Source organism: Geotrypetes seraphini, chromosome 3 (assembly GCF_902459505.1).
Source record: "Geotrypetes seraphini chromosome 3, aGeoSer1.1, whole genome shotgun sequence".
Classification (NCBI taxonomy): Eukaryota; Metazoa; Chordata; class Amphibia; order Gymnophiona; family Dermophiidae; genus Geotrypetes; species Geotrypetes seraphini.
In genome coordinates, this window is record NC_047086.1 from 144,639,729 (window position 1) to 144,653,260 (window position 13,532).

The following is a 13,532-nucleotide window of genomic DNA, read 5'->3' on the forward strand; positions in this document are numbered from 1 at the left end:
CTCTGCCAATGTCTGGCCCTAGGTACGTGCCTACTGGGCCTATCCTTTAATACGGCCCTGCACAGTGGGATCAAGAAAGCACAGAGAGTCCACTTCTTTAATGCTACATGCATCAGGGGAACTGCCTTGCAAGAAAGTTTCAAGTTTATTTTTAACTTGTTGAATCACTTAATTTAAATTGCTAAGCGATTTACAGATAAAAAATAGGTACCATAGAGTAATTATAAACGTATACAAAAATTTAATACATTATCATAAAGTCAAACAGACTAACTAACAGATACATGGGGAAAGAAAGGGAAGAACTACAATCGTATATATTAAAGAGAACATAAATGGAAAATACACCAGGTAGGGGAAATCACAGGGGAATAAAAAGATAAAAAAAGTAAAATTTTTTATAAAAATCCTTAATAAAATTCACACATCAAACGCATCTTTAAAAAGGAAACTCTTTAAGCTTCTTTTAAACTGTTTCAGATCGCTTTCTATTCTAAGATACTGGGGTAAACTGTTCCATAATTGTGGGGCTATAACGGAGAAAATATCAGTGCGACGAGTTCCAATAACTTTTAATGATGGAACCGTTAGAAGTTTTTGATCAGTGGATCTTAATGAGCGTGAAGTACTATATGGAATGAGTAATCTATTAATGAATTGAGGTTCATTTGTAAGTAATGTTTTAAAAACTAATAGTAAGATTTTAAAAGTAATACGATGAGTTATAGGGAGCCAATGTGATTCGATCAAGAGTGGTGTTACATGGTCAAATTTTTTGCGGTTGTGTATTAATTTGATTGCTGTATTCTGAACTATCTGAAGACGTTTTTTCTCTTTTTGGGTAACATTTATTAATAGTGAGTTACAATAGTCGAGTTTCGCAATTATTAATGAATGAATCAGTATGTTTAGTGATTTTGGCTCTAAAATTTGGCAATTGATCGTAGTATAGGTATTCTTCCTCCTCTGGGCATACCACTGCATCCTCTGAGGAATCCTCTTCCTTCACTCAGGTCAAGCATTGGCATGCAAATGACAAGTCACCATCTCTTCAGTTGGTATCTCCGCACAGGCATGCCTTGTCATCAAGCTCTCCCATGCCTCAACAACCAGTAAAGCAAACTGCTCACATGCATCAGCTTCCTTCAGTTTCAGCACTGATGCTACAGGAGTAGATCAGAGCGATACTCCAGCAGGAGCTCTCTGGGCTAATGCAGTCACAGCCTTTATAGGCTCCCCTGACATCCGAGAATGTGTCAACGTGTCACTCCAGATAACGCTCCAGGACACCAGTTCAACACTGAGCATCGATATTGCATAGATACTCGATAGATGCTTTGTCCTTGAGGGAATGCAGTTCACCTGTTTCACCTTGATACTTAATGCATTCCCAACACACTCTTTTGGATGCATCTAGGAGGGAATACTTCAAGGAATCAGATTCTGACCTCTCCATATAGTCCAGTGAGGATGTCCCAGACTACTCTGCTAAGGAATCATACGGTATTCCCTCTGATCCTTTCTCCTCCTCCTCCTCCGCATCAGACTTCCCTACCCGAGAGCCTTTCTTTCACAGGTTTTGTCAGTCAGATGGGGCAGGCTCTTCCGATCAAGATGGAGACAGAGGATGAAGCACATTCAGAGCTTTTTAAACTCTTAGACTATGAGGTTCTACTCACCGAGTGCATAAAGGTTCCACTCTACAAGGTCATGAAGGATGCTTTGTTTTAAACCTGGAATATCCCCTTGCCTGTTCAAGTGGCCCCCTGTAAAATTGACATTATGTTCAGAATACAAACATCCCGTTTTGACAAACCACAACTCCAACATTAGTCTTTAGTTATTGAATCAAACCTTAAGTAATCCTGTAGCTTCCTTTCTTATGCTTCAATACCACCAGGAAGGGAGGCTAGAAGTTTAGAGAATTTCAGCAAACACATTTTCCAATCTACAATGCTAATTAATACAATTTATTTATTTAATTTTCTATACCATTCTCCCAAGGGAGCTCAGAATGGTTTACATGAATTTATTCAGGTACTCAAGCATTTTCCCCTGTCTTTCCCAGCGGGCCCACAATATATCTAATGTACCTGGGGCAATGGAGGGATTAAGTGACTTGCTCAGAGTCACAAGGAGCAGCGTGGGTTTGAACCCATGATCTTGGGGTGCTGAGGCTGTAGCTTTAACCACAGTGCCACACTCTCCCTGGACTATCAATTTGACATATCCATTGAAAGCTGAAAGGATGCTAGAGTGCTTATGGAGAGGTATGGCCAGTAGGAAAAAGGAGGCATTGATACCCCTGTATAAGACTCTGGTGAGACCTCATTAAGAATATTGTGTACAATTCTGGAGTACGAACAGGAGAATCTGCCTTCACAACTGTGAATAGCAAAAAAATAACAACAAAGTCTCTTTTTATTATGACTATCTTGACACGATTGTGTTTCGGCACACAAGGGGCCTGCCTCAGGCGTCTTGTGATTCTGTCTATCTTGACTTAACTACAAAACTCCTGAGGCAGGCCCCTTGTGGGCTGAAACACTATTGTGTCGAGCCAATCACAATAAAAAGAGACTGAACGCCACTGGTCACCTTTGTTGTTTTTTGCTGTACAATTCTGGAGGCCACACCTTCAAAAAGATATAAAAAGGATGGAGTTGGTCTAAAGGAAGGCTACTAAAATGGTGTGTTGTCTTCGCCATTAGGCATATGGGGACAACTTAAAGATCACAATATGTATACTTTTGAGGAAAGGAGGGAGAGGACATTTGACAGAGATGCTTAAATCACAATAAATTTCCCAAAAATGTTACTCACCAGCAGTGAGCTTTTCCTAAAAGATCCACATTAATCAAAAAGGTGGAGAAAAAGCCTCAAGATAACTTTTCTCACGCAGCAATCAGAACTTATTTTAGGCTGGCGTTTTTATTGTCATCGGCATAAAAAACTCACACCCGCCAAAATGTAAAGATCTAATTAGGAGAATATCCCACTGCTGTGCACTCATAAACTTAAATATAAGTTTAAGGAAATGTAAAACTTAGCTCTGAAGCCTGAAGATAAACGCTGCAGCTGTGTTTTAAACGCTGTCCTCGTTCACTCTTCATCAGCGTTAAGACACTCAAATCACAGCAGCACAAAGCATATAAAGCTGGTGAGAGAGCTCTAAAGTACTCCAACAGGGCCTTGTTTCACCAATCTATGGCTTCCTCATGGATTCACATAATGTGGGAAGTAGTAACATAAAATCAAAACTATTTTCCACCCCCCCCCCCCCACATAGTAGGGTTACCAGATTTTTGTCCAGAGAAACCTGGACACGTGGCCCTGCCCCATTCTGCCTCCAGCCCTGCCACATTCTATCTCTAGTCCTACCCCTGCAAAGCCTCGTCTTTGTTTTCCAACCTGTGGGCCGTGTCTGGAGGGTTTTCAAGCATGCATAGATGCATGTGACATCATCTTTGCATGCTCAGAGGCCCTCCTGACGCAGCAGGGAGGTCAGGGCTTTCCAAAACCCGGACAAACTACCGGGTTTTGGAAAGTCTGTTCGGGCACCCAGGCAGTCCTCTAAAAAGTGGACATGTCTGGGTTTTCCCGGACATCTGGTAACCCTACTCCAAGTAGCACCATACAATACATACAGTATACATACACACAAAACATAGAAGATGACGGCAGAAAAGGGCCACGGCCCAACAAGTCTGCCCACTCTAATGACCCACCCCATAAATTCTTCACCGAAGTGATCCCACATGCTTATCCCATTTTCTCTTAAAGTCCAGCATGCTGCTGGCCTGAATTACCTGTAGTGGAAGACTATTCCAATAAACAACCACTCTTTCGGTGAAGAAGTATTTCCTGGTGTTACTATGAAATCTTCCACCCCTGAATTTCAACGGATGTTCTCTTGTCGCCGTAGGTTCTTTAAGAAAAAAAGATATCCTCTTCTACCTCAATACGTCCAGTGACATATTTGAACGACTCAATCATGTCTCCCCTCTCTCTACGCTCCTCGAGTGAGTATAGCTGCAACTTACCCAGCCTTTCCTCATATGGGAGATCCTTGAGTCCTGAGACCATCCTGGTGGCCATTCGCTGAACCGACTCCATTCTCTGCACATCTTTTTGGTAATGCGGTCTCCAGAATTGTACACAATATTCCAGATGAGGTCTCACCATGGATCTGTACAACGGCATTATAACTTCGGTCTTCCGGCTGATGAAACTTCTACGGATACAACCCATCATTTGCCTAGCCTTGGATGAAGCTTTCTCCACTTGATTGGCAGACTTCATGTCTTTGCTAATGATTACTCCCAAGTCCCGTCCTGCTGTAGTTCTTGCTAAGGTCTCACCATTTAGGGTGTAAGTTCTGCATGGATTTCTGCTTCCAAGGTGCATGACCTTACACTTTTTGGCATTAAAACATAGCTGCCAAGTTGAGGACTAATGTTCCAGTAAGAGTAGGTCCTGCGTCATGCAGTCAGGCACTGTGCTTTTGCCTACTATGTTGCATAGTTTGGCGTCATCGGCAAATAATGCAATTTTCCCTCGAAGCCCCTGAGCCAGGTCCCTTACGAAGATATTAAATAGGATCGGACCCAAGACCGAACCCTGCGGCAATCCATCACTTCTGACATTTCGGAGAGAGTACCGTTCATCACCACCCTCTGAAGTCTACCACCTAGCCAGTCTTTTACCCATGCCGTTAACGTTTTTCCTAATCCCATCAAACTCATCTTGCTCAATAACCTGCGGTGTGGGACACTATCAAAAGCCTTACTGAAGTCCAAGTACATGATGTCCAGGGACTCCCCCATATCCAGCTTTTTTGTTACCAAGTCAAAGAAGCTGATCAGATTGGATTGGATTGGCAGGATTGGATTGGGGGTCTCGTAGATTCTCATCATTCAGGATCGTATCTAATTTGTGTTTGATTAGTGTTTCCATAATTTTACACACTATCGATGTGAGACTCACCGGTCTGTAATTTTCAGCCTCAGTCCTGCATTCCTTTTTGTGGAGTGGAATGACGTTAGCTGTTTTCCAGTCCAATGGGACTCTTCCTATACTCAGGGAAAGATTGAAGAGCGTGGATAACGGATACATAAACATTCACTCATTCACACACACATGCACACACTATCACATGTTGGAAAGATTTCCATGGTCTTGCTCTGCATACTTTATTCCATTTTTCTGTTTGCAGCTGGATCTGGCTCATGAAGGAAATTTTTTTTTTTTTTTTTGGTTTCATGCACAACAGTGTTCAAAAGCAGCAAGGCTGGTGGGGTCTCTAGGCTTTACCAGGCAAAGATAATGGCAACAGTATGGCTTGTTAAGAAACTGACTCTGTTAACCCAACCCTGCACAGCAAACTCGGGGGGGGGGGGGGGATTGGCACTTATGAGTCTTCACAGTGGTTTGTAATGTCCTAGGTAGTCCTTCTCTTGCTGGTTTCTATGTCTTTGTAAATCTTTATCTCAGGAATAAATCTATCTTATTAAGTGGAGGAGTGGCCTAGTGGTTAAAACAGCTGCCTCAGCACCCTGAGGTTGTGAGTTTGATTCCCACTGCTGCTCCTTGTAACTCTGGACAAGTCACTTAACACTTCATTGCCCCAGGTATAAAATATGTAAACCACTTTGATTGTAACCACACAGTAAAAGCAGTATATCAACTGCAGGAGGGAAAAAAACATAGTACCACATATTAATCATTTTTCTTTTTGTTCATTAGAGGAATGTATTTTATTTATTTTGTGTAGTGATTGCAGATGTTCTGTCCTTACTGCAGCTTGTGATTGTTGAGCAGGTGCTGTCTTCACTCAGTTTATTATTATTTTTCTAGAGCACCCTGGATTCTGTCCAACTGACACAAGAAGCAACCCAAGAAGCGACGATCAGTGTCCTCCCGAGGCTCCGCTTGCTCCACTCTGCAAGAGTGACAGCGAGTGTGAATCAGATGAGAAGTGCTGCTTCTTTGGCTGTAGGAGAAAGTGTGTGAAAGCCTTAGCAGGTACTCTTTGTACGGAGAGTCTGGGATAAGTTTTCTTATATTGGAAAATCTTCCTTTTTGCATTGTCATTTTGTTTATGTGCAAAACCACAGAGCAGACCAATGAATCAGAAGTACTGCAATTTATTAATCAGTAACCCGATGTGGCCACGTTTCGCCCTCAGGCTGCATCGGGGGAAATTCGCTAGAAGGGGATATGATTAGTGAACCTACAGAGAGAGTACTTTGGTATGTTAAATCCTGCTTGATTCAGTTAAAAGTGAATGGTGTATTGCTTGTTAAGGGAGAGTTGGTTCTTATCCCCTTCTAGTGAATTTCCCCCGACGCAGCCTGAGGGCGAAATGTGGCCACGTCGGGTTACTGATTAATAAATCGCAGTACTTCTGATGCCATTGGTCTGCTTTGTGGTTTTGCAGGTGAAAGTGTTTGCAGATCATTGCCTCTTCATGTTCTGATTTTGTTTATGTGGACAGGTACCCTTTTGGATTGCAAAATGCATGCCCGGGGTGTTTTCTTGTCTATGGGGCAAGATGACAAAAGTGTCAACAGAACTTGGTGATTTTCCCTGCAGACAAAGGGAGCACAACTGTAGTGATGGATGCCATAGATTATCACCCAAAAAATAGCCAAGCTCCTGGCAGAAGACACATACACACTGCTCCCCAGCAGCCCACTCTGAAAAGTTCACAGAGATATAAGAAGCCGGATAAACAATGCCACTTCTATCGAGCTGGAGTTAAAGCCTTGCTTGAGGCAAGGTAATAATCTGCCACCAAGATTCCATGGCCTACCCAAGATCCACAAACATGGAGTTCTACTGTGATCCATTGTAAGTGAAGTCAACTCTCCAACCCACCCTCTAGCATACTATCTAGCCAAACAGTTAAGAACTTTGACAACAAATCTTCAAACATTAGAGATTCTTCCCATCTCATCGAGATCATCACTGGTCTGCAACTAAGTTATACAGACATTCTGGTCAGTTTCGATGTAGTTTCCCTATTCACTAAAATCCTAGTGGATGAAGTAATCTAGGTCATAAACCAGAAGCTACAGACATGAAGACTGCCGATGGAATGGGCTAATCTAGTAGCTTTCTGTTTAAAGCCAACTTTCATTCAGTACTGGGAACAGTACTATGCCCAAAAAGAAGGCACAGCAATGGGGTCCCCTCTCTCTCAGGTAGTAACCAACATGTTCATGGAGTCTCTCGAATCCACTCTCCTGGAGAGTGCCAAGCTCAAACCTAGATCAGTGGTCTCAAACTCAAACCCTTTGTGGGGCCACATTTTGGATTTGTAGATACTTGGAAGGCTGCAGAAAAAATAGTTAATGTCTTATTAAAGAAATGACAATTTTGCTTGAGGTAAAACTCTTTATAATTTATAAATCTTTCCTTTAACATTGATTTTCTCTGGACCGCTTCAAGTCTCTTTCTACATCCTTAGCCAGATATGGCCTCCAAAACTGAACACAGTACTCCAGGGGCATCAATACCTCCTTTCTTCTGCTGGTTATGCCTCTTTCAATACAGCCCAGCATCCTTCTGGCTACAACCATTGCCTTGTCACACTGTTCTGTTGTCTACTCTCATCCCAAGGTTCCTCTCCCCAGCCATTTATATCAGCCTTTCACCATATAAGGTTCCCTCAGATTTCTACTCCCCAAGTTCTTCACTCTACACTTCTCTTTTTCATGTTTTCTACTCCCTCCAGGTGTCCATTCTGTTACAAATATTGGTGTGATCCATAAAAAGGCAAACCTTACCCTCTAACCCTTCAGCAATGTTGCTAACAAATATATTGAACAGAGTTGGCCCCAATACCAATCCTTGTGGCACTCCACTACTCACCTTTCCTTTCTCCGAGTGAATTCCATAAACCACCACCCTCTGGATTCTGTCCATCGACCAGTTTCTAATCAAGTTCACCACTTTGGGTCCTAAATTCTGCCTATCAAGTTTATTCAAGAGCTGAAATCTAAGTAAATTACTTCTAGTATACAACCTTGAACCAATTCTCAAATATGTTAAAAAGCAGTGGTCCCAGTACAGACCTCTTCTGAACCCCACTATTTAATAATAATAATAATAATAATAACTTTATTTTTGTATACCGCAATACCACAAACAGTTCAGAGCAGTTTACAATGTAAGAGACTGTACATATACAGCGAAGATACAATGTAAGGGAATGTACTATGCAATTGAGAGCAAATTACCATGCAGGGGACTGTACATATTTAGCATAGGTATTAATACAATGGAAAACAAAGCAGAATTACAGTGCAGGAGTCTGTACATCTACAGCAGCGATATTTATAAAGTGAAAATACGGTGTGAGAGACTTAAAGAGTAAGATACAGTGCAAGAGACTGGATAATGCGGTTGTAGCGATTTACTATGCAAAGATAGATGCCTATTATTGTTTGTAACTTAGACTAATTGATGTGAACCGCCTAGAACTCCCTGCTTATGGCGGTATACAAGAATAAAGTTATTATTATTATTATATAGCGAGGATAAAGAGTGGCAAAATGACAGGTATTAATTACGGGAGGGTGTCGAGAGGGAGGGGTAAGAGGAAAGGATGGAAGAATTGGATTGAGGTGGAGGAAAAGAGAGATCGGGGGAGGAGAGGTGGTAGAATTTGGTTATTTGGAGGTGAGGGGTTCGAGAAATTTATCATAGAGGTAAGATTTGAGAGATTTTCTGAAGTATGAGTAAGATGGGGCAGATGAGATGAGGGTGGTCAGGCAATCTGTCCATCTGCCAGCTTGGAATGAGAGAGTTCTATTAAGGAATCTTTTGTAGGTGCATCCCTTTGGGGATGGGTAGGTAAACAGATAGGCATTGCGTGTGCGAGTGGTGCCTGGGAACACAAAGTGGTGAGAGAGATATATCGGGGACAAGCCAGTTAGGGTTTTGAAGCAGAGGCAGGCGAATTTGAAGATGATTCTCGCTTCTAGTGGCAACCAGTGAAGTTTTCTGTAGTAAGGGCTCATGTGGTCTGATTTTTTGAGGCCATAGATTAGGCGGACGGCGGTGTTTTGAATGAGTCTTAGACGTTTGATGGTTTTCTTGTAGGAGCCCAAATATATAATATTACAGTAATTCAGAGTGCTTAAGATTAGGGATTGGACCAGCAGTCTGAAGGAGAGGAAGTCAAAGTAGTGTTTGATGGTGCGGAGTTTCCAGAGGGTATGAAAACATTTTTTGACCTGGGCATTGGTGTGATCTTCGAAGGTCAAGCATCGGTCTAGGAAGACTCCAAGGATTTTGATGGTGGGATTAATAGGGTAAGTTAGATCGTTGAGTTGTAGGGTGGTGGTCGTTAATTTGTGGTTGGGACTTGCAAGGAAGAGTTTAGTTTTTTCTGGATTTAGTTTCAGTTTGAACCGAGTTGTCCAGTGTTCGACAATGGTGAGTACTGATGAGATGTGCTGTTTTGTTTCTTGTGATAATGAGGAGATGGGGATGACAATTGTAATGTCATCTGCATAAATGTAGGATTTCAGTTTTCAGTCTGACAACATGTGACCCAGTGATGCCATGTAGATATTGAATAGGGAAGGTGATAGGGGGGAGCCTTGTGGGACTCCACAGGGGTTGGACCAGGTATGGGAGTAGGCTCCCTCATTGTGTACTTGGTAGGTGCGGTTTTTTAGGAAGCCTGTGAGCCAGGTTAGTACCTGTCCCAAAATGCCTATAGAATCAATGCAACTAAGCAGAATGTCATGGTCAACCATGGTCTATCATTCTCCATTGAGAATAATGATCATTTAAAAATATCTGTTTTCTGTCTTTCAACCAGCTTTTAATCCACAATAGGACATTACCGCATATCCCATGACTTTCTAATTTCCTCAGAAGTCTTTCATGAGGTACTCTGTCAAATGCCTTTTGAAAATCCAAATACACAATATCAACCAGCTCATCTTTTTAAAAAAAAAATTCTTTATTTGTTTTCAAACTTACAATAAGTGTGATAAAATGTCCAAACAAATTAACAATATCTATATCACTTAATAATCATCAATGGTAACAGTGATAAATACTTAACTCCCAACCTTCCTCCCTTACCTATCAAATACCTATCAATACTTATACAATACATAACTATAAAATTCCCCCCCCCCTTCCCTCACAATTGAACTTGTAAATTTAAGGGAAAAGAAAATTTCATCTAATCAGTACAATACTTTGTTAATGGCTCCCAAACATCTTGAAATTTCTTGAAACTACTCCGCTGTATTGCCAGAAATCTCTCCATTTTATATATATGACATAAGGTAGCAGTGGGCTCATGCGATAATTTTTGTTAATGGTTGTGAGCTAATGACATTAGAGCATAACCATTAAATCACAAAAAGTGGCCTTTGCATGCTGGAAAGACCTGCGTAAGGGAGCGCTAAGGTCACTTTTTGCCATAGCTTTAAAAAAGCCCCTTAGAATGCTAGGTCACTCTGGGGCAAGAAATCCTCAACACAGCTCACAAGTTTATACATATTCCAGAACCACTAAACATCGTAGAATCATTACATCTCCCCAACACTTGAAGCCTGAATGCAGAACTTCCGAGGACAAGCCGGCAGTATATTCTCACATGTGGGTGACATCATCCACAGAGTCCGGCATGGTCAGTTAGCAAGTGCACTGTCACTTTAAAGTTTTGAAGACCACCCGCATCGCGCATGTGCAAGTGTCTTACCGCCTGCCACCAGCTCACGAGACTGCCAGTTGTTAGTTTTCTATGGAGCTGAGAGGAGGTCTTTTTCTTCCTTTTGGCACATCAAACTACGTTTTACTGAATTCTTTGTTCGGACTCTCTCTCTAACTAATCAAATTAATATTGTATCGAAAAAATGTTTTTTCAGTTTACGGATGTTGAGGAGGGTATGTTGTTTTTTCCAACAACATCATTTTGCCGTGCTAGTGTAGGCTATTATATTTGCTCATCTGGATTATGCAAATTCTCTTTACATCAGTTTAAGTAAGGGCAATTTAAGGAGATTGCAGCTTATTTCGAATACGGCTGCCAAATTAATTTTTGGTAAGAGAAGATGTGATCATGTCACTACATTGCTGAGGGCGTTACACTGGCTTCCGGTGTATTGGAGGGTCCAGTTCAAGTGTACTAGTGTGGTATTTAAAAGTCTATATGGGATTTTTTTTTCCCCATTACTTACACTTTTCGTCAGTTCGCAACACCCCTTCTCTACTAAAGGAATACATATATTTAAATTAGCATTTCCGTCTATTAAGGGTATTCGAACTTTAGGAAGGCTTTCCCATTCTCTGGCTTGTTTCAGAAAAACTTTGAAGACGTATTTGTTCAAGAAATTCTTAACTGATGAATAATGGATTGTAATAGTTGTACTCCTGTTTAATTATTGTTTTCTCCTACCCTTTTGGGCTAATTTTGTGAATCCTTCAGGAAAAGGCCCGATATATAAAACTAAGGATTGAATTGGATTGGATTGGACCTCAACCTTTTTTCAGGCTGACAGCATTTACTCATGGTTTCAACATATTTTGGTCTTTTAGTGGTTTTAAGCGGTGTGCCTGGTGTCACAGGGCCATTTCCAACACTGACCCACATTGTTTGTGTGTTCAGTGCCTCAGTACTGAATGCCATGATTTTGCTTGCCCGTTCTGTTCTAAGCTACAGAAAAGATTGTTAAAAGTCATAAAACTGCAGTACGAAAATTTGGAGGGTAATTCTCATCAAAAATGGCAGGAGACACCAACAAAGATTCTGAACCACTGACTCCAGTATTATTACCAATACCAATGACATCAACATCTAGGACAACTTTGATATCTATGATGACTACCGTATTTTCACGTAGATAACGCGCACCCGTGTAAAATGCGCACACGGGTATAGCGCGCGGAAAACACAAATTTATGTACAGAAATTTTTATATACCGCGCACACCCGTATACCGCGCATGCTGCCCGACTCTCCCGTCGCCGCCCGACTCTCCTTTCGCCCGCCCGACTCTCCTCTGGCCACCCCGACTCTCCTTTCGCCCGCCCCGACTCTCCTCTCCCCCTTGAAGTCCTGTCCCCACCCTGAAAACCTGATGCCCCCCCGACGTCCGATTCACCCCAATGCAGGACCGCTCGCACCCCCACCCCGAAGGACCGCTCGCATGCACTCCCACCCGCACCCCCACCCTGAAGGACCGCTCGCACCCCCACAGCCTCCCGACCCCCCCCCCCCATCATGTAGAAGCTCCTACCGGTGTCCTGCTGTTTTCTCTTGGCGGTCCCGGCCCATCTGTGAGCCCTGCGCCTGCGCTGCTTCCTCTTCCAGCGGTTCGCCCTTTCTCTAACGTCAAGCCCTCTTGCCCCAACGACTCCCCGACTCCCCGACATGATCGGGGCAAGAGGGAGCTCAAGCCCTCTTGCCCCAGCCAACCGCGGCACCCCCGACACGATCGGGGCAAGAGAGAGCTCAAGCCCTCTTGCCCCCCCGACACGATCGGGGCAAAAGGGAGCCCAAGCCCTCTTGCCCCGCCGACTCCCCAACTCCCCGACAATATCGGGCCAGGAGGGAGCCCAAACCCTATTGGCCACAGCGACCCCCTACCCCCACCCTGCACTACATTACGGGCAGGAGGGATCCCAGGCCTTCCTGCCCTCGACGCAAACCCCCTTCCCCCCAATGACCGCCCCCCCCAAGAACCTCCGACCACCCCCCCAGCCGACCCGCGACCCCCCTGGCCGACCCCCACGACACCCCCACCCCCTTTCCCCGTACCTTTGTGTAGTTGGCCGGACAGACGGGAGCCAAACCCGCCTGTCCGGCAGGCAGCCAACGACGGAATGAGGCCGGATTGGCCCATCCGTCCCAAAGCTCCGCCTACTGGTGTGGCCTAAGGCACCTGGGCCAATCAGAATAGGCCCGGGAGCCTTAGGTCCCTCCTGGGGGCGGGGCCTGAGGCACATGGGCCCAACATGGGTGCCGCGGTTGGCTGGGGCAAGAGGGCTTGAGCTCCCTCTTGCCCCGATCGTGTCAGGGGTGCCGCAGTTGGCTGGGGCAAGAGGGCGGGAGTGCGTGTGAGCGGTCCTTCAGGGTGGGGATGTGGGTGCGGGTGGGAGCGCGTGCGAGCGGTCCTTCGGGGTGGGGGTGCGGGTGCATGCGAGCGGTCCTTCGGGGTGGGGGTGCGAGCGGTCCTGTGGGGGGGTGAATCGGACATCGGGGGGGGGAACTATGTAAAAAAATTTTTATACAACGCGCACACACGTATACCGCGCAAGGTTATGCACGGTTTGTAAAAACACGTATAACGCGCGCGTTATATGCGTGAAAATACGGTACTTTGACACTATGTCATCGATGCTGCCTGTATCTGAGGAACTGTGTACAAAGGCTAAGAATTAAAGTGCTAAATTTTATTCACTAAATGTTAATGGCCTCAACCATCCCATAAAAAGGAAGAAAACACTTTTATTTTTAAAAAAACAGAATATAGATATATGTTACATTCAAGAGACTCATC

At 43.8% G+C, this 13,532-nt stretch overlaps 1 protein-coding gene across 4 annotated transcripts in view; it reads left to right on the forward strand.

The window, feature by feature from the left end:
- Positions 1 to 13,532, forward strand: part of LOC117357948 (WAP four-disulfide core domain protein 3-like) — a 138,939-nt gene that overhangs the window by 79,385 nt on the left and 46,022 nt on the right. For all 4 annotated transcript variants that reach the window (XM_033939230.1, XM_033939233.1, XM_033939231.1 and 1 more), the window contains one exon: positions 5,857 to 6,024. In XM_033939230.1, coding sequence (XP_033795121.1) covers positions 5,857 to 6,024 — 168 coding nt within the window. The remainder of the gene's footprint in view (positions 1 to 5,856; positions 6,025 to 13,532) is intronic.